Source organism: Sceloporus occidentalis, unplaced genomic scaffold (assembly GCF_023333645.1).
Source record: "Sceloporus occidentalis isolate IW3139 unplaced genomic scaffold, rSceOcc1.0.p SCAF_4, whole genome shotgun sequence".
NCBI classification, from domain to species: Eukaryota; Metazoa; Chordata; class Lepidosauria; order Squamata; family Phrynosomatidae; genus Sceloporus; species Sceloporus occidentalis.
Window position 1 is genome coordinate 20,740,737 of NW_028316984.1, and position 20,803 is coordinate 20,761,539.

The window sequence follows — 20,803 nt, forward strand, 5'->3', positions numbered from 1 at the left end:
TAGAAGATGAAGTCAAATTTAAATCATTCAAACCATTTGGGTCTCTATCATCTCCACAATGAAGAGGCCTCTCTTCTCATTCAGTTTTTCTCAAAGACTGATTTGAGTTCACACTGGCACTTTTAGGAGTGCAAGAGAGCATGAAAATAAAACCTTTAGGAGGAAAGGAAGCTTGTACAATATCTAATCAAAGGAGTTACCCATAGAGGCATATTTAATTACAATAGTTTTTAAAAAATACTGCAATGGGTATTCACATTTGGCTCTTGCTGGCTCTAAATGGTGAACATGTGCAATTTCTTGATTCAGAAGAGAGGAAAACCCAAATCTTTGGAGGCCAGAGATGTGTATTTTCGCTTTCAGCATGACTGCATCCTCTTATGTTATTCCTCACAAACTACAAAAAGCCTTGTTCTTGTTAGGTCCCCAAAAACCAACAACTTAGCAGTTATTTACACCATCATAGTCTACACAACCAATTGTTGGAAACAAATATTATCAAGGATCTCATTCTAGTCATGCAGATTACTTTCATAATAGCTCATAGAAAGCCATGGGCAATAATACATTGGTATTTTGCCTACTCCCATTTATAACCTTTTAGCTCTTTTCTTCATGCAGTTCACAAACTGATATGTCCATTTAACTTGCCCTGCTTTCAATTCTGGCTCTGGGCTGTTGTTGTCATTGTCATCATTATCATTATCATCATCATTATCATCTATTTATATAAAGCCTTTAGTGTACACAGCACTTCACAGAATAAAACAACACAAGTGTCAACCAACTGTGACAAAAGGCATACAATCAATCTATCATATAGGCAAGAAGGAGTAATATAGATATAAAAGTAGTATAATACAATTGTAAAACAAGGTATCCAAACACCAATATAAGAACCAATGTAATATGGTGCAAAAGCAAACTAAAAATACATAGAATCACAATATACAACATTATGAGGATAAATTAAATTAAATTCCAAAAGGCTTGGAAAACAAGAAAGATTTTAACTGAAGTTTTAAAAAAGAGGGAAGGACTTGTCTATAAATATTCAGAGATGCAATCCCAATATGGAGCAGCAAGTGTAAAAGAAAAAAGCTAATCCCAAAAAGAAGAAAGCCTTGGTTGTGTGAATATAGAACCCAAAGAACAAAGATCCTGAGCATGCTAGTAAGGAGAAATGAGGCCTGGGGGAAAAGGGGGAGAACCTAGGTTAGTAGAGCTTTAAAAGTTAAAACAAGGAGCTTGTACTGAATATTAAATAGAATAGGCAACCAATTAAGACACACCAACAGTGCTGTAACATGAGCAAAATGAGGATCCAAAAAGGCAATCTCAGCAACAGAATGTTGAAAAGAAACCAGGGGACTGAGATTAGATAATGGAAGACCAGTCAAAAGAAGACAATCAAAGAGGGAAATGACCAAAGTGTGAACTAATATGTCTTCATTGAGGGAGTAGAGACAAAAGGTCAGATTCTAGCAAAATTATAATAAGGGAGAGGGAGAGAGAGATGACTTTGCTTTCCAACATTTGCTCTTAGTTTAACCCCAATTCAATGGCATGAAAGTTCTCCCATTTTTAAGCTAGGGATCAGGCCCTTCTCTACAAATACACGTACATACTGTCTAGAGAAGGCTAGTCTGAAGGTCGGGGCAAGACCAAGGGTATGCCAGAACAAGACATTGCCCTGCAACCTTCCTCTCCGAATCACAAATGCCTTCTAATCAAGTAGATATAACTAAAATGTGATGGCGATAGGGACACAAAGCCACAGACACCATCAAAAAAGTGCAGGAACTTGTAGTGCATTGACAGAGAACTTTAACACAGTTCATTCTTCAATCACTTTCAACATATGAGGGGAGACTCTGCAGACACTGGGTCTACTTATTTCTTTTCTTGCTAAATACGCTACAGAGGAAACTCTTGTTGCTGAGTTACATGATTACAAGCTTCAAACCCAATGCAAGCTACACAAGGAAAAAGCCTAGTATCACAGAACTGGAAGGGATCATAAAGGTGATCTTGTCCAGCTCCCTGCCATGCAGGAATACACAAGGCATGCATGTATATAAAACTGCATTTTCTCACATTCATCCCTTGTTGTCTTTTTTGCCTTCTCAATCCCTGCCTCTGTTGGCACTGTCCGAAATCTAGACTGTAAGCTCTTTACTAGAGTTACCATCAGTCCAACTGTAAGGTAGTGTGACTTGGCCATGTCAGGCAGCAAATTTTGAGCATAATGATCGGGCCACATAGTGTTGTTGTTTTTTAACTTTGTAATTACTGATGTACTGCCAGAGAACTGGAAAGAGGCACTTCTGGGATTTTCTGCCTCGTGACAATAGAACTGGACAGGTCCTATTAGCACTTTGCATCCTGACCTGGTCGATTTGTAGCTCCCAGGCTATGGAAACATGGAACTGAGGCCTGCGAGATGCTTTACCAGTTCCACAAATGCAGCAAGGTAAGAAATGTGACTCCTCCAGCCCATGTCTAGATCGAAGTGAGGAAACCTTCACTTCTCCACTTCAGATGTTTTGGCCAACAACTCCAACCAGGATCATCCAGTATGGTCAATGGTGAAAGACTGTGAGACTCATAGTCCAGAACATCAGGTAGGCCAAAAATTTTCCACCACTATCATGTGTAAAGAAGTTGAGGAAAGAGCTGTCCCTACATCTAGAGAAGCTCAACTCCATGGAGAAGATGTGTTTATCTTATCTTCCTTTTTCAAAGCAAAATCGAGAAAGGGCTGTGTGTGTGTGTGTGTGCATTGTTCATGCTTCCTCTGTCAACATGTTTCTAGGAAATACTGTGATGTCCTCTGTCTCTCTTCCCACACAGTACTTTTTTAGGTTTCTGAAGCTAGTATATCCATACAGAAGCTGTTTTTTTAAGTATTGTTAGAGACAGCACCAACAACATCTCTTAAAGTACACTTATCTTGAAACCACCTCTTTGAAAAACAAGGTCGCCTAAGGAATTTTGTAACCTTTATTTACACCTGAAAGGAAGAAATAGAAGAACAAACTTGTTAAATACCATGGGTTTTTTTAAGGACAAGAAAGCAGGAGAAATATAACCTGCTCTGCATGCTAAGCCACATCAACTGCAGCCTTGGGGCTAAACCTTTTACTCAAGCTACAAAACTACTACAGTGCTGCATCCTCCATGTCATTGCCTTTCCAAGCTTCCACAGTGAAGCTTGTGCCTCTTTTCTTCCTTTTATTCCGTGAATAGCAGGGATTTGAGACCTTCGCTGCAGCAAATTAGAAAGCCAGCATGGCATAGTGGTTTGAGTGTTGGACTATGACTCTGGAGACCAGGGTTTGAATCCCTGCTGAGCCATGAAACCCACTGGGTGACCTTGGACAAATTACACTCTCTTAGCCTCAGAGGACAAAACTTGCCAAGAAAATCCCATGACAGATTCACCTTAGGGTCACTGTAACTTGAAAATGACTTGAAGGGACACAACAAGAACAACAAGCTAAGAGCAGTCTGCTGCAGGCAGCAATAACAGAGTTAACTTATGGTATCTTGAAAAAAGTATGAAAGGACTGATTGTGGGTAGAGGTTGGTGAAATTGCAGGATTGTGTCAAAAGAAACTTGCTGCTGTAGATTTATGATCCATTGTATAAAATATATAGTGACTTTATTCCCATAACTTCTGAAATGATACTATCAATCATCCTGCTGAAGGCTCATTCACCTGTAGAAAAGGGCAACGAAAATGATCAAGGACTAGAGTACGTCCCCATGACAAATGATTACAATACTTGGGGCTGTTTAGCTTTGCAGAAAAAGGTGAGCAAGGGGAGCCAATATCTCAGCAAGGTAGTCAAAGAAATCTTATTGCACATAATTAAGTTCTCCTCTTTCTTCTAGAATAGAGGCGGGCAAAATGTGGCCCGCTGGCTGCATGTGGCCCCTAGGAATCAAAAAAAGTTTTAAAAAACTATTTCCCCCCACATTTTACTCCAAATTTCCCCCAAACTACCTCTAGTCAGTGTGGATGGCATTTCCACCACATTTGGAGGCCCATCAAATGCCCCCCCCCCCATTGTCAAGACAAGTTTTTGCAAAAAATTTCAAATTTTTTTTTTGTCTCAAAATGTCCCAAAATTCTCTTTAGGGGCCCAGAAAGGCCCTAAAACATGGTGAGAATAATCCACAAAGGGCATCTGTGAGCACAAAGGAATCTCTCATTTTATTTTTTTGCGGGACCATTTGCGGTGTGTGTGTGTGTGTGTGTGTGTGTGTGTGTGTGCAATTTCTCCCTCCATGGTCTCCTGGGGAGATAATGCAACCGTCTAGCCATCCAGAGTTTCCCAGCCAGTTCTAGAAACATCAATAAAGGGGACTACCGTAAACAAGATTCTCCACCCAGATCCTTTTCTCACAAGCAAGCTGCAATCTCATTTCAAAAATCTATTAAAATGACAAATTCATGTTAGCTCCCCATAGTCATGTCTATGCTAAGTGCAAAATAACACTTGTTTGACTGTGCCATAGTGTTCCATGCCCAAGAAAGCATAATTAGCTTCCCTGATAAACAGGACCCCACTCCTTACTAGTGCAAATCTACAGCACTATATTAATAAAGCATAATAATAATAATAATAATAATAATAATAATATGACCTTTTCTTTGTTCATGACAGAAGAAATTCACATCATCCAAATGAAGCCAAATGGTGGGAGACTCTAGACAAGATACAAGGAACTATATATTTAAACAGTGTACAGCAAAAGTACAAATTGCACTACTAGAAATGTACTGATGCCCATCAATTTGGAAAGCTTTAAAAGGGGATTGGACAAATTCTCCCTCCCCAACTGTCATCTTTCGGCCTCTGAGGGAGAGAGAAGGCTGGCCCAGTACCATCAGGGGCTAGCCTGAAGAAAGAGGCTCCTCCCTCCCCAACTGTCATCTTTCGGCCTCTGAGGGAGAGAGAAGGCTGGCCCAGTACCATCAGGGGCTAGCCTGAAGAAAGAGGCTCCTCCCTCCCTAACTGTCATCTTTCGGCCTCTGGGGGAGAGAGAAGGCTGGCCCAGTACCATCAGGGGCTAGCCTGAAGAAAGAGGCTCCTCCCTCTCTAACTGTCATCTTTCGGCCTCTGAGGGAGAGAGTAGGCTGGCCCAGTTCCATCAGGGGCTAGCCTGAAGAAAGGTGCTCCTCCCTCCCTAACTGTCATCGTTCGGCCTCTGAGGGAGAGAGAAGGCTGGCCCAGTACCATCAGGGGCTAGCCTGAAGAAGAAGAGCCCTCCCTCCGGTCCATCTGCCTTGGTCCAGGCCTCAGAGGGAGAGAAGAATGCTGGACCTGATTCCCTCCCCCCCTCACCATTCCCTTCTCCTTTTGTGTCGTGTCTTTTAGATTGTAAGCCTGTGGGCAGGGAACTGTCTGTTATCCCCTCTATTGTAAACCGCTCGGATTCCCAGTGATTGGGCGGTATATAAATAAAACCTATTATTATTATTATTATTATTATTATTATTATTAAATTCATGGAGGATGGGACCATCTCCATCTTCTAGTTTACTAGTTACAATGATTATACATTCTAGTACCAGAGCAATGTTGTTAAGAAGCACAGATGTTCTCATGCGTGTTGTTGTTGTGCTCATATACTGCTAGTGGGCTTCCCATGAAGCCACTGCATAAACAGAATGCTAGGCTAAGTTAGTCCCTAGATCAGCTCCAGCAGGGTTCTTTTCATGTTCTTAATGTGGCATATGTCATCACATACTGTCCATGTCTTATTGCCAAGATGGAATTAGACTCTATAAAGAAAGAGTACTCACATGTCCTGTTGGGGTTGATGTGTTGCTTCAGAAGATCAATGGACCCAAGGCTGATGACAAGACGTCTCCCAAACCAGAAAGAGACCACTGGGCCATATTTCTCATGGAGATTGACTTGGAACTCATGTAAACTCCCACTCGTTATAATGTCTGGAAGGTTCCCATCTCTGGAATGAAAGCAAGAGGAACAAACATATATACCGCTTTGCATTTTACTACAAGGAAAAAAAAAAAAGGGGGGGGGGCAAAAAAGCCTCATCAGAATCCCTCCCTCCCCAACTAGGAAGCATTGCTCTGGCCTCTGATTGGAGTGATGAACAGCCATCATCTGCTGGACTTAATGCCATCCCCTACTGTCATTCCCCTTTCCAAGCATGTCATATCTCATTTAGATTTTGTAAGCCTGAAAGCAGAGAACCATCAAATTCATGATTTGTAAGCAGCCATGAGAGCCAGCATAGTGTAGTGGTTTGAATGCTAGACTATGACTCTGGAGACCAGGTTTTGATTCCCTGCTCGCTCATGAAATCCACTGGGTGACCTTAAGCAAGTGACATGCTCTCAGCCTCAGGTCAAGACAATGGCAAACCAACTCTGAACAAATCTTGCCAAGTAAACCCCATGATAGGTTTGCCTTAGGTCCCTATAAGGTGGAAATGACTTGAAGGCACGTAACATAAGCAGTTGCAATGAAGGGAGCCCTGGAGGCCCAGTGGTTAAATACCAAGAAAACCCCATGATGGGTTCACCTTAAGGTAGGAAACAACTTGAAGATATACAACAACAAAAAAGAAGCAGCCCTAGCAGCTTTTTTGGCTGAAGAGTGGGTTATAAATACTAAATGAATAAACCTATGCAAGCCCACCTTGGCTAGGGTCCAGCATCCTGCAGTTTCTCAAAAACCTATCACATTTCAAAGCACTCCTGGAACTTACAATGGTGTTTCTAGAGGTCTATTCCCACTGTGACTCTTAGCTTGTCAACCCCTCTTAAGAGCAGGATCTGTGGAAGGACAGGAGGCTGCATTAGCCCCCAAGGCAGCCCTGAATGACTACACTTCCCACTCACCAAAAAGAAAAGAAAACCCTGTAAAAAAAAGTTTTTTGTCCCCAAACACCCTTGAGGGAACACGGGTGGCATTTTCATCATGTTTTTGGGTCTTTCTGGGGCAATTTAGGCCCAGGAAAGACCTCATTTATCAATAGGAAGTGAGTGGAAGTCATTTCAAAAAAGGCTTCTTCTGGGCCTGAACTGGCTCCGGGGGAGGCCCCCCCAAAAAATGGCAGAAATACCCTCTAGAGGACATTTGGTGGGGGACCTTTTTATTGCAGTTATTGGACCTGTGGAGGACATTATTGAAATGCTTTCCACACCCACTAGAAGGCATTTTTGAACTTTTTTTAACCCCTGCCGGGTTCTTGGACCACAAAAACATTCCAGCGGGACTGCATGTAGTTCCTTCTTAACAGGTATGGGGGTGGTCACAGAGAGGAGTGAGGCACATGATGTAGGAAGAAGAAGCACGGGAGAGTTTCCCTTATTATGAATGGGGTGACCAAGGAGTGGGTGGTAGGCAAGTATGATCCTAACAGATAGTGGCTGACATCCTGTTGGTTAGTCCCAACTTGTCATGTTCATATGTTCCATAGGAACCTGCCATCAAAGTGTTGTGTATATAGCATAGTGTTCTGTGTCATATCCCTATGTATCCATATGAATCTGCCATCAGAGTGATGTGTGTAAAGGGGAGAGAGCAAGGAGAATTGTAAATCAATTCAGTTGGCAATGGGTGAAAATTAAAAGAAGTTGCAGATTGGGACAGATGACTGCAGCAGGAAAATTGTTGTTTATGACTGTTTATGGTGGTGCCTTCTGTTCCTGGGAGATGGGAGGGAGATAGGAATTGAGGAGGAAAACTTAAAAGTGCACCTTTGAAGTGGGGAATTGGTGCTGGCTACCAGTGTGGGGAGGGGCCTGGACAAAGAGAGGGCTGGACAAAGAATTTTTAAAGTGTTGTTTAACTTGGGAAACCTCAGAGTTGATTCTAACCATTATGTAGTAGTTTTGTGTGTCTTAGAATCCAGAATAAAGCAACAGTTTAATTTTCACTACAATGTTGTCCTGGTTCTTCAAGTCTCCAACTGCCAAGCATGACACAACTAGAGCAAACTCATCCAATTAACTGCTGAATGATAAGTCACTACATTGTCAAATACCACTGATTAAACAGGTCTACTTTAGTTAGGGCTAGCAACAGAATTCAGGCCATATATGTATATACAGTACATATATGCTATGTACTGTATATGTATTATCCTACTTGAGAGTATGTATTTTCCCTGGAAGAAGATTAACCATCCATTATGAAGCTAAGCCCTCCCTCCAGTCCATCTGCCTTGGTCCAGGCCTCGGAGGTAGAGAAGAACTGCTGGACCTCATCCCCTTTCCCTCCACTACTCCCTTCTCCTTTTGTGTTGTGTCTTTTTAGATTGTAAGCCCGAGGGCAGGGAACCGTCTAATTAAAAAGATCGTTTGTACAGCGCTGTGTAAATCTACAGCGCTTCATAAATAAAGGTTAATAATAATAATAATAATAATATGACAGGGATATCTGGTCTTCTAGATGTCACTGGACTACAATTCCTATCATCCTTTGCCCTTGACAATACTGACTGGTGTTGATCCAGTCCAATGTCTAGAGGACAACATGTTTCCATCACTGATCTATGGAATATCCTTCTACACATGGAAGGGGAAAGGACCATGCCTTAATTGGATACATAATCATACAGGGAGTACATAGCATACAGATTCCCTAGAAGACAAACATAAACTTACTTTTCATCTGTTGGAGTCATCCCTGGGATACCTGAAGCCTGCCTGGAAGACTAGGAAAGAAAAGCAGCAATCAGATGACAATCCATAGATGTTTAGATAGGACCACATGGCATCAGAATATCATAAATTCTAAGTGGGATGTTATTTAACCATTTGAAAGACTACATGTCCCGCTAAATGCAAGATGGTTTAATATAGTGCTACTCAAAGTGGTCTGCCAGTCCTTGGTCATTTTCAAAGAAAGAAAGAAAAATTGTTGCCAATGGATGCAAGTCTGTTGCTGGTTCCTGGCCCATTGGGGAAAAATATTGCCAGTCCCTAACATCAAATAACCTGAGAAGCACTGGTTTAGTGTGTATACTTTCATTCATGGCTGCAAGCCTAGAGACCTGCCCACAACTTCTACTTTTATATGCTAATTTTATCTAAGACTACAGTCGGTCCTTCACTTTTGCGGCTTTGACTTTTGTGGATTTGATTATTCATGGAGTTGATTAATATGTCATCTCTAGATCCTTCAGCATAACTCTGTAGTCAATGCTTGCCAGAAGTTTATTTATTTTATTTACAGTATTTATACCCCACTCTTCAGCCCTAAAGGCTCTCAGAACAGATTACAATTATTATTTTAATTAGACGGTTGTGCTGGAGGACCTAGAGATACCGAAAGAGAACACTTTTCTAAGCATTTTCAGGTTATCCAGTGCATTTCTGTGGTCAGCATTTGCCAGATGTTGACCATAAAGGTGTACTGGAGCACCTAGAGAGGTGTTCTTCAGGAAAGAATAGATAGATAGATAGATAGATAGATAGATAGATAGATAGAGTGTTTTTCCTTGAGGTGTTTTTCAGGCAAGAAAAAAATGTATAGTTTTTTAAAAAAATTATTATTATTTGCAGTTTTTCCACTTTCACAGGGGTCCTGTGCCCCTAACCCCAACACCCTGCCATGCAGAAATCTGCAACTAAAGCACTCCAGAATGATGACCACTGTTCCATTCCCTCTTACCTTCCAATTTGTTCTGAAGATAAAATGGGGAGAAGAAGAGCCATGTATGCTGCCTTGAGCTCACTGGAGATAGGCAGGAGATAATGCAGTTAATAAATAAGGCAAATGGGAGAATCATTCAGAAGATGCCAGCCACAGATGCTGGTGAAACGTCAGGAATAAACTCTTCTAGAACATGGCCACATAGCCTGAAAGACCTCCTCCACTGCAACTTTTAGTTAAAATTTGACCATAGAGTTGCACTGGAGGAGGACCTAGATATTCCTAGAGAGAACATATTAATCGAATCCACAAATAATCAGATCTGCAAATATCAAAAGCTGCAAATATGGAGGGACAAGTGTTATAATAAATAACAATAATAAAATGTAATCATATCCTGCCCCTCTACGAAACGCAATCGGGGTGGCTTACAGCATTAAAATATACTATACTATATATACAATTCTATACTATATTTTATATATACTATAAAATACTACTAAAAACTGTTAATTAATACAAATAATGGGTGATGAAATATACAGTTTGCTTTTGTTTGTTTGTTGGTTTGATTTATATCTGGGTACTAGTTATGTGACCCCCCTCCAAGCTTGATATTGATGTTTTTAATTTGTTGCGTGCTTATTTTATCTAATTCCATCTTTATTATTAATATGTATTTTGTAGAATGTATGCCATTGGCAGGTTTCCATTTGTATTGATTTTATTATTTGTATGTACAGCGCTGTGCAAATCTACAGTGCTATATAAATAAAGTATAATAATAATAATAATAAGAAGAAGAAGAAGAAGAAAGGATGTTGAGAAACTGGAGCCATGTGTCCAAAGGAGGGTGACTAAAATGGTGAAGGGTCTGGAAACCATGGCCTATGAGGAACACCTTAGGGAGCTGGGGGTGTTTAGCCTGGAGAAGAGAAGGTTAAGAGGTGATACGATAGCCCTGTTTAAATACTTGAAGGGATGTCATATTGAGGAGGGAGCAAGCTTGTTTTCTGCTGCTCCAGAGACTAGGACCCAATGGAGCAATGGATGCAAGTGATAGGAAAAGAGATTCCACCTCAACATTAGGAGGAACTTCCTGACAGTAAGGGCTGTTCCACAGCGGAACACACTCTTTCCTTGGAGATGTTGGTGGAATCTCCTTCTTTGGAGGTCTTTAAGCAGAGGCTGGATGGCCATCTGTCAATGGGGATGCTTTGATGGAGAGTTCCTGCATGGCAGAATAAAGGGGTTGGACTGGATCAGGGCCCTTGCGGTCTCTTCCAACTCTATGATTCTATGCTGCAGCTAAATAATAAGCTATGTTTCCCCTTTCCAAACATGACTCCTGGGTCTCTCTCTCTCTCTCTCAGGAAAAGAAATAAATCCACAACAATATAAAATAATTATCTCTGGAGGAGTATTTCTGCAGTGAGTGAGTGAATGTTTTGGACCTTAGTTTGTAGAGTGGAAATGAAAGGGCCTCCCAACTGCCCTGGCTCAAGGCTATGGAATTCTGGGAGTTGGAGTTTGTTATGGAGCGCAGCCCCACAACAAACTCCAACTCCCAGAATTCCATAGCCTTGAGCCAGAGAAAGAGTTAAAGCGCTGCCAAACCAGGTTATTCCCCCAGTGTGGATGCAGCCCACGAGTCTCAAAGGCAGAAACACCCCCCAAGCCCCCCTTTTCCCCTCGCCCTCCTTTACCGGGCAAAGGTAAAGCACGGCCCCCACCAGGAGGAGCACGAAGGTGACGGCGAAGATGGCGAAGTCCAGCATGATGAGGATGAGGATAATAATGGAGGAGGAGGAGGAGGAGGAGGGGGCCGGGTCCCAGGCCTCTCTGCTCCGGATCCAATTCGGCTTGAAACCACCAGGCCCCGCCCGGCTCCTTCGGGGCCAGCCTCAGAGAGGAGGAGGAGGACTGCGAGGAGGCCTGCCTCTCCCTCCTCCTCTGGACCCTGGCTGCTTCCCGAAGGAAGGCGCTCTTCTTCCCCGCCCTGAGGCCCAGCCCAGCCCCAGCCATGATGGGGGACCCCCCTCCAGGGCTCCAGAGGAGGAAAAGGAGGCTCCTCTTGGCCTCCAACTCCACCCTCCATGGCGGGGGGTACCTCGACCACTTGCAGGGGCAGCTCAGGGCCTTCCTGGGAGAGTAAGTCCCCAGGAGGAGGAGGAGGAGGAGGGAGGCAGGGCAAGGGTTTGTGGGGGGCTGTTTTTGGAGGCCAGGGGGGCTCTTAATCACCAAGGAAGGAGGACAAAATGGAGGACGTTTATAAGAAGCAGGGCCCTCCCTCCAGAGTGGGTCTGCCTGGGTCCAGGCCTCAGAGGGAGAGAAGAACTGCTGGAGCTGATCCCCTCCTTCTCCTTTTGTGTTGTGTCTTTTGGGATTGTAAGCCTCAGGGCAGGGGACCCTCTAATTAAAAAGATTGTATGTACGGTGCTGGGTAAATTTACAGCGCTTCATAAATAAAGGTTAATAATAATAATAATAATAAGGTTGAATCACTCCTAGGGATGTAAAGGTCTGCTTCTGCTCAAAATGGAGGACGTTCCCAAATAAAAGCTCAAAAGACTCCTAGGGATGTAAATGCATGCCTCTCAGTCATGGCTAAAATGGGAGACATCCACAAATCTCAAAAGACACCTAGGGATGCAAAGGCCTGCTTCTCAGTCACGACTCAAGATGGAGGACACTGAAGAAAAAGGGAGAATATTCCCAAACAAAAGCTTGAAACAGCCCTAGGGATGTGGATGCATGCCTCTCAGTCATGCTCAAAATGGAAGACGTTCCCAAACAAAATCTCAGAAACATTCCTAGGGATGTAAAGGCCTGCTTCTCAGTCATGCTTAAAATGGAAGACATTGAAGAAAAAGGGAGGACATTCCCAAATAAAACCTCAAAACACTCCCTGGGATACCAAGGCCTGCTTCTCAGTCATGACTCAAGATGGAGGGCATTGGAGAGCATCCTGAGCCCCAGGGACCAGGACTAAACAGAGGCCACAGTTGTTGTTTTGAATGTATATTTGGGCAGAGTGGAGTCACCTTTGCTAATTTTCATGTTAAGCTTCTGAGAAGTGGAAATCCTCATTGGTCTAGTTCAGATCCATCAGAAGATTCCCAGCATGTGTCCATACTGCAGAGATAAAGCAGTTTGACACCACTTTAACTGTCATGACTTTATCCTATAGAATCCTGGGAGTTGTAGTTTGGTGAGGCACCAGAGTTCTTTGACAGAGGAGGCCGATTACCTCGCCAGAGCTCCCAGGACTGCGCAGGATGGAGCCATGACAGTTAAAGTGATGTCAAGCTGCTTTATTTCTGCAGTATGAATTTTGGCAGTGTGGCAACGATTCAATAGCAAGAGACCAGAGGTTCAGGAACTCTGCATTGCCTACCTTAGGTATAGAGAGGCTCAGGCCACAAAATGAGAATTGCTGGCTGTTAAAAGCTGTGTGAAACCTCAATTGCATTCCCATCTCTACTGATGATGGCAGAAGCAGCTCTTTGGCTACATTAAAGAACTGATTGTCTCTGCCTGAGCTCTGTTTTGGAACCAAAAGAGCAACCTGTCAGCAAACAAATTTTCCTAGATACTAGCAAACAGTTTATAGTAGCTCAGAGAAACCTTTTAATTTGTCACATAAAAAGGTAAACACAAGGATGACTGAGGAGGAGGTGTACGTCTAATGTTGTCATAGATCAGGGGTGGGCAAAATGAACCCCCAGGGCTCCTTTGTGGCCTCCAGGGGTTTAAAAATATTTTTTTTGATCCAGAATGTCCCCTATGGGGGAGTGGAAGGCATTTCAAACCAAAATATGGTGAAAATTCCTCCATACCCCTGGAGGTGTTGGGGACAAAACAATTAACGCACCACCCAACCTTGTTTAGTTGCCCACCCCTGTCATGGATGCAAGATGCTATCTGATCTCAGAATTTGGCTAATGTTGTGACATTATCTTTCCTAGGAATGTGAGGCAAGTTCTCTTTGTTCCCTATGCTCTTCATGATCAAAATGCCTATGCCAAGATGGCAAGAGAAAAATTTGAAAGTTTAGGTAAGACATTTTTTTTTACTATTTATGGGTCTGGAGCAGGGGTTGGCAGACTTTTTAACTCTGAGGGGCACATCAGGCAGTGGATGCTCCAGCTGTAAGCCTTTTGCCACCAACTCTCTCCTACACACAAGCAGCTGCACACTCTTTATTCTCAGGTTCTTAAGATTTAACACTCCCCTTCCTACATGCTGAGATCACTTGGAAAACAGGACAGGGGTGGTTGGGGGGTGGATCTGTCACAGCCAGTATGCTTCAGGCTCCTGCAGGCTCTTATTTGATGGGGGGCCCTTTCCTCTGCACAGTTATAGTACTTTGATCCCACTTTAACTCTCAGGACAACACCTGAAGGAATCCTGGGTTTTGCAGTTTAGAGAGGATACTAACAATTTTCAGCCAGAGAGCTCCTCTGGTCCATCTGACTGAATTGCCAGTCCCAGGATTCCACATGATGCAGACATAGCAGTTAAAGTGGGATCATAGGGTGAAATGTATCATTGTGCTGGGTGAAATGGCCCCACAACACTGGGAGTCTAATAGACTTATGTGGTAGATTTGATTCACCTCACTATCTCAAGTAATAGAAATGAGTTGCAAGCCCCATATGTTCAATCTAAGTGACCTGGGCTGGATGGAAAGTACTTTTGAGTGGGGTCCTGGCGAGAGACAGGTAAGTAGCAGACATGGAGATGATTGTGTGGTATGCCCTGCTATTCAGATTAGAACCTCTCTCTCTTTCGGTGTGATTTGAGCAGTTAGTTCCATGTTTGTAAACACACTGAACATCCAGAATTGAATTGGCCATACTGAATCAGTGTGCCAGCCACAAACCAAAGCCACAGAGTCATGGGCTTATGTTCTTATGTCAAACAGCAGGCTTGCAGGAACAGCATAAATGCCCAAAACAAATTACTCTAAACCTCATGTTAGTTAGCATTCTCTGAGTATTTTTCTTTTAGTTTCCTGTTCCCTTCTAAACTTATAAATCCTGTGAAAGGGGAAACTGCTGCTCAATTAGTCTCATGCTCAAGGTTTCATTACAGCACTTCACTACTTGCCAGAGGATATTTATTCTGGTCTTCAGATCGTTTTCAAGTTCCCTGACAGTGCACCACTTCATTTATTGATTCATCTTGAGCCTTTTGTCTTTTCCGTAGGCTATAAGCTAGACAGTATCCATGAGTCCCTTGATCCAGGAGAATCTGTAAGAAAAGCTGAAGCAATATTCATTGGTAAATATGGACTCCTTGTTGATGACTTCTATCCAAGTTGTTTTGTTGCCCTTCTTGATAATGAGAGGATAAGGTACAAAAATACTGTAGTGGTTGCTTAATAAAGGGAACTCTGGACTCTAGTTCTGCTTTCTCGCTGACAGGGTTGGGACAGTAAGAATGTGAAATAAATTGCTGGTCCTGTGTGTTGGCTCAGAAAAGAATGTGCAGCCCAGGCATAGAGGATGTTGTGGGACTATTGGCTATCCTAGCTACAGTTTATGGAGTTACAGTCCAATGACATCTGGAGGGTCCCACATTTACTGTTCCTGTGTAGATGCAATCCCATGAGTAGCAACTGAAAACTAGACTTACGTTGCAGCTTTATGCACATCAGAATGTAGGTATGGACCCACAAAGCTATCTTAAACTCAGTCACCACCACTGGGCCATTTAGCTAAATATTGTCAACACTAACTGTTAACAGCTCTTCGGAGTCTGAGTCAGGCAGCCTTTCCCAGCCCTACGTAGAGTTGCCTTCAACCTTTTGCATGCAAAAGCCCTACTGTTGAGCTACAGAGGAAGAAGTCCTATTGAACTCAGTGGGACTTACCTCTGAATAAGGCTACATCTACACTGCAGAATTAATATAGTTTGATACTGCTCTGACTGCTATGTCTCAGTGCTATAGAATTTGGGATTTTTGTTTGAGATATTTAGCCTTCTCTACACAACAAACTACCAATCCCAGGGTTCCAAAGGATGGAGCCATGGCAGTTGAAGTGGTCTCAAACTTAAGGATGCATATGGGTTTGTGCTATTAGGCTGCAGCCCTGTGTACACTTGTGTAATGATATGCAAAGGCTGCATTGCTAGCTCTGTCTCCAGACTTTGTCTGGAATAGCTCTGTCCTTTAAAAGAATATGGATGCCCCCATCAACTGTTCCCCTGGGGCCAACTATAGGTCTTGTGGGCTTATATGAAGGAACAGGTAAATTAGGACAAACTGGACTCTCTCTTCCTGCAGGTGGCGGCAACACCTTTCGTCTCTTGAAAGCTCTTTACGACAATGGCCTGATACAGCCAGTCAGGAAAAGAGTTCTGGAGGTAGTATAAAAAAGTATGAAGGATATGAATTTAACTTACTCCAGAAGTGTGGACATTTTAATTGGTTTTAGTTGCAATGCATTAAGTTAGTTGTGTATTTCTTGTGACTGGCAGAGGGTTGGACCCATCCAACTCCAGGATTCTAGGATTTTAAGTCTTAGGAGAAAACATGAAGAAGCATTTCTCTACACCAGGAGTGGAGAACCTGTAGCCTTCCAGAATTTGATGGGCCACTTTAGCCACCATAACTCACCTTGACCAGGCTGCCTGGGGTTAGTGGCGCATAGACTTCACCAGAGTATGGAGGACCATTTCTTCTTCAGTCTTGCTTTAAATACATTGTGTCCTAAAATACATTCAGCCGTCCTTTAAATTCTGTGAACTGACCACCTAGAGGTGATGCTGATGATTCAGCTGATACTTCAGCTCAGCAGTAAATGTTCAGGGTGGCTTGTTCAGGTTTTTTGTGATGCTCATCTACCACCAACATAAAATGGGGGGATTCTATTACAAAGTTTCAGTGATCCAGGAAAGTAGGACTTCCTCCTCTAAATCTTGTGTATCCAGCAGGGCCGGAGAATAGGAGTAAGGAGTAAAGGAATAAGAGCTTTTTACAGAAATAGGAGTAAGGAGTTACATTAAGGAAAAAATAACTTAATCTGGAGTAGGACAAGAGTAATCCCCAAATCACCACTACTCCCCATCCCTGGTATCCAGTATCAAATGTGCAAAATCAAACTGCAGCATTTCAGAATTCTTATTTTCTACAAGGATATGCTTTTAAACCTCTTTTTTTACATCCCCAATCTCTAGTGCCCCCCTGCCATTCACTGAGCCACAACTGTTATCATTCCCAACTAGCATGGTCATGGGAAAGGCTGTCATGATGTGCAATAAGATAAAACTCTGTCCACCTTATTACAAAGAGCAGCAGCTATGTGTGCAGCAATGAATTTTCAAGTCTTCATCAAGTGCCTTAAAGATGAAGGGAGTGGAAAGAGAGGAAGACCTCATTACAGTGGATAGACTCAAACAAGGAAGCCACAGCCCTATGTTTACAAGATGAGTTTGCAAAATATGACTTATTGGAAAAGACAATATTGCAGGGTAAAGTTGAAGGCAATAGAAAAAGAGGAAGATCACATTACTAGTGGATCGACTTAATCAAAGAAGTCACAGTCTTGAGTTTGCATGACCTGAGCAGGGCTAGTAATAACAAGGTCTCATTCATAGGGTCAGCATAAATCGAAGATTTGACAGCACATAGCAACAACATGAGTGTTAAATAGGCAACAAACCAGAAATTCTGATAATCTGCTTTATTAAAGTGCTCTGTGTCTTACAGGATGGGATCCCATACATTGGATCCAGCGCAGGAACCAATGTAGCAACAATCAGCATCAACACAACCAATGACATGCCAATCGTGTACCCCCCTTCTTTTTTGGCCCTTGGACTTGTTCCTTTTAACATCAATCCACACTACTTGGATCCAGATGTTAACAGCACCCATATGGGGGTAGGTTTCAGATATCTTTGCAACAACTGTAGCATTTCGGTGTGCCGTTACAGCAGAGGGGGAAGCCAAAACCCTCCAGGTCTTGTTAGACTGTAACTTCTGTCGTCCCTAACCAATGGCCCTTGATGGTTGGGGCTAAGAGTGCAAATTCTATAACAACTAAAGTGTCAGTGATTACCTACCTCTGTATTTCAACAAAGGAACAGTTATGCTGCATAAACCTTAGAGAAACACATAGGAATTGTCTGTAAGCCAATGTTGAACTGGCACATGTGTTCTAGTTTTTTTCTGAGTCATGACAGTCACTGGACCAGTATTCCATTCAGGTTTCATGTGAGGTTAAAAGTGGGGAAGGAGTAAAGTCAGGGGAGCTACAAGCAACATATAATTTTAAGTAACAAAATAAAATTGTACTGCCTCCAAGAAGATATCTGTCATAAACTTAGAAAATTGAGCACTTGGAGGACCAAAAACCCAAAGCAGGAAGCGCTAAACAATGGTTTGTGTGTTATATTTGGAAATGCAAACCATACTTTCAGTTTTAATAATCAGTGGTAGCATAAACCATGGTTTAGTGTGACATCTGAACAGAAGCAGCATGTGGCTCCTTAACATTAGGGTGGTGAAACAAATGGAAGATCTGGAAGCAATCTGGTGCATTCAGTTGGTGAATAGGATCACTCATGTTGTTGTTTTTTTAAGTTTGTAAGCCATGGCAAAGCCCTCAGCACTTTGCTTAATTAAAATAACTATCGCTGCATTTCTACAGAGCAAATCATAAATGTAGTCCTCTGATAATCTATTTCCCTCACAAGGCCAAATGCAATGTGCATAGGTGGAGTGAGCCATAATTTCAGAGAAGAAGAGCCACAAAGACTTATTTTCCCCTCCTCCTGTGTGGTCCCAAGTCAGATTCCCTTGTGAAGCCATTATTTACACTGTTTAAAAAAGTCAGTCCTGTTAATCTAATTTTAATCAGAATTACAATAAATAACAAGTACCAGTATGCATGCTTCCTGAGGTAGGTGAGAACACTTAAAGCTCATCTTTATGCCCTACCTTTTTGAAAATAACTTTTTGAAACCAGGTATTAAGGGTAACTTTGGATGCTGCAAGTAGATGCATGAATGGGGTCATTCACACTGTAGAACCCAGGTTATTTCATAGATGTTCACATTCTCCCTGACTGCACTTGGTGCAATTTGGGGGGGGTTGCCCAAAACCCCACTTGACCCTACTGCTTCTTTTTTTTGTGGCGCCACAACGATTTGGATCTTTGGCAGTGAGAACTCACTGAGGTGACATTCTGGTTCCTCTTGGAATTGTTTCCTAAAATCAGAAATACTTTCAAAAACAACTCGCAGAACAAAAACTTTGTGCTAACTTTGTGCATTTACAGCATATGGTTCCCTGTGACCCTAAAGCACAGGATTTTCCCTGTAGATTGGACTACAGCAGCATAATTTGCAGAATAAACAGTGTTTGATATTTGGAATACAGTATTTGATTAGGTCCTATGACATTTTTGCAATATGCTGTTACAGCTGCTGATAACTTTGTCTCACTGTTGCAGGAAACTCGTGAGAAGAGGATTCTGCAGTACCATGAAGAACCAAATACACCACCAGTATTAGTGAGTGAAATGTTTTCATTCAGGACATTAGTATCCTTGAGACCCATCCCAGCAGCTAGATGACTGTTCTTGATAAGTGTTCATTTGAAACACACTACAAAGCCAAATGACCCTTTAGTGTTGCAACATTAATATTGCTGATAGCATAATGGGTAAATTATGGGAATGTTTTAAATTGGCATTGCACCTACAGACAGAGCAAAGTGTCACTGGAGAGATTATAAAATGATGAATGGCAGCAGGGTTTATGTATACTAGCATAATCAACATGTGGTTTGCCCTACAGCTCCCATCAACCACACCCACCATATCCAAAGATGTTGCAGTCCAGCAACATCTGAAGGACTACCTGTAGCTCATTTCTAGTGTATATAATCTTTTCTTGTATGTATAAGATGTGAAGTTGTTGGAGAGAAGTGGCAGTATGTAATTACAGATATTTAAGATCTTAGGCAGCCAGATAGTGAGTTGGACCATTGCTTTATCTAGCTCAGTAATGCTGACACTGATTGGCAGCAGCTCTCTAGCTTGTCTGACTTTTCTGTTCTCCCCGAAGATGCTTGGGAGTCTTTTACCTATGCAAAACATGACTTGACCAGAAAGCTAGATGGCCTTTCCCACTGTGGAAAATTAAAACCTGAAACCTGGCAGAAAAGAATCAAACTAGCAAGCTGAAGGTGTGGTTCTGGGAAGAGATTCAGCATATCCTGCTGTCTTCCCATTGTCCACCCAACTTAGTAACTGTACTCTGAAGGTTTGAAGCACTGTACTCCAGCTTAAATTTGTGCCCCAGCTGAAAAGTGTTTTGGTAATGTTCTTGTGGTTCTCTCCCTATTTTGACTGCACATTTTGTTACTCTTGCCATGAAGGGTTTACGTGAAGGATCACTCTTGCTTGTGGAAGGAGAGAAAGCAACCTTGCAAGGAAAAACGGGGGCTCGGCTGTTTGTGAGGTAAAAGAAGGAAATCATTCCATCTCACCATTTGGCACCTAATTCCTAAATGACACTGATTAAACATGTTGTGTTTTTGACAGAGGAAGCACCCCAACAGAACATGAGCCTGGAACAGATTTCAGTTTTCTATTGACTGAAGGCCCTGAGAAGTTGTGATGTTTCTTGAAGCGAATCCTGACAGAGCAATAATCCAAGCAAGGTCCTGTGCAGCAGAGAAAGCAACTCAGGTGTCCAGTACCTACTGTTACCCCAGAACTGGTTCCACAGCTGAGCTGTAGTTTTCCACAGCAGAGGTCAACTCTCTGTCATGGGTAAGATACTGACCTGAATCAGCTCTCAGAAAGACATAGTAATAAAGAATTGCTGTGAGAGCATGCAGTGTGCTTCCTTTTTACTAATTCAGAGCTACTCCCTGGTAGAATGACTTTCAAATCAGAGGTAAGTTTCCAGCTAGGCTTGAGACCTCTCTAGTAGTGCTGGAGACAAAACGAGCAAGCTAGTAGTATGATGGAGGAACCGATCAGCAAGAGCAAGATCTACCCATTAATCTACTTCCCAGTGATCTGGGGAAAAAACAAAATAAAATAAAGAAAAATAAAGAACAGAACAATGACGCAAGATTCAACATAAAGTGGACCCTTGGTATCCACTGGAGTTTGGTTCCAAGACCCCCCCGTGA

General features: G+C 42.5%; 2 protein-coding genes across 2 annotated transcripts in view; one reads left to right on the plus strand and one right to left on the minus strand.

The window, feature by feature from the left end:
- The window catches only part of LOC149313573 (cytochrome P450 20A1-like), a 40,461-nt gene extending 28,899 nt beyond the window's left edge, over positions 1–11,562 (minus strand). The window contains exons 1-3 of the mRNA XM_089519362.1: positions 11,352–11,562; positions 8,655–8,704; positions 5,817–5,983 (exon numbers count right to left, since the gene is read on the minus strand). Of these exons, the coding sequence (XP_089375488.1) occupies positions 5,817–5,983; positions 8,655–8,704; positions 11,352–11,423 (289 nt within the window). The 5' untranslated portion in view covers positions 11,424–11,562. The remainder of the gene's footprint in view (positions 1–5,816; positions 5,984–8,654; positions 8,705–11,351) is intronic.
- LOC149313574 (alpha-aspartyl dipeptidase-like) lies at positions 11,561–20,498 on the plus strand. The gene is made up of 8 exons (XM_089519363.1): positions 11,561–11,796; positions 13,614–13,702; positions 14,857–14,931; positions 15,938–16,017; positions 17,363–17,536; positions 19,110–19,169; positions 20,039–20,121; positions 20,205–20,498. The coding sequence occupies exons 1-8, from the start codon at positions 11,669–11,671 to the stop codon at positions 20,278–20,280; spliced, it is 765 nt and encodes a 254-aa protein (XP_089375489.1). The 5' UTR covers positions 11,561–11,668; the 3' UTR covers positions 20,281–20,498.
- The last annotated feature ends 305 nt before the right edge of the window (positions 20,499–20,803 follow it).

Excerpts from the sequence above, each read along its gene's own strand:
- LOC149313574 (XM_089519363.1), top strand. The coding sequence starts at position 11,669 with ATGATGGGGGACCCCCCTCCAGGGCTCCAGAGGAGGAAAAGGAGGCTC. Across the intron at positions 13,703-14,856 it reads AGAAAAATTTGAAAGTTTAG|GCTATAAGCTAGACAGTATC; the intron begins GTAAGACATTTT and ends TCTTTTCCGTAG. Across the intron at positions 16,018-17,362 it reads TCAGGAAAAGAGTTCTGGAG|GATGGGATCCCATACATTGG; the intron begins GTAGTATAAAAA and ends TGTGTCTTACAG.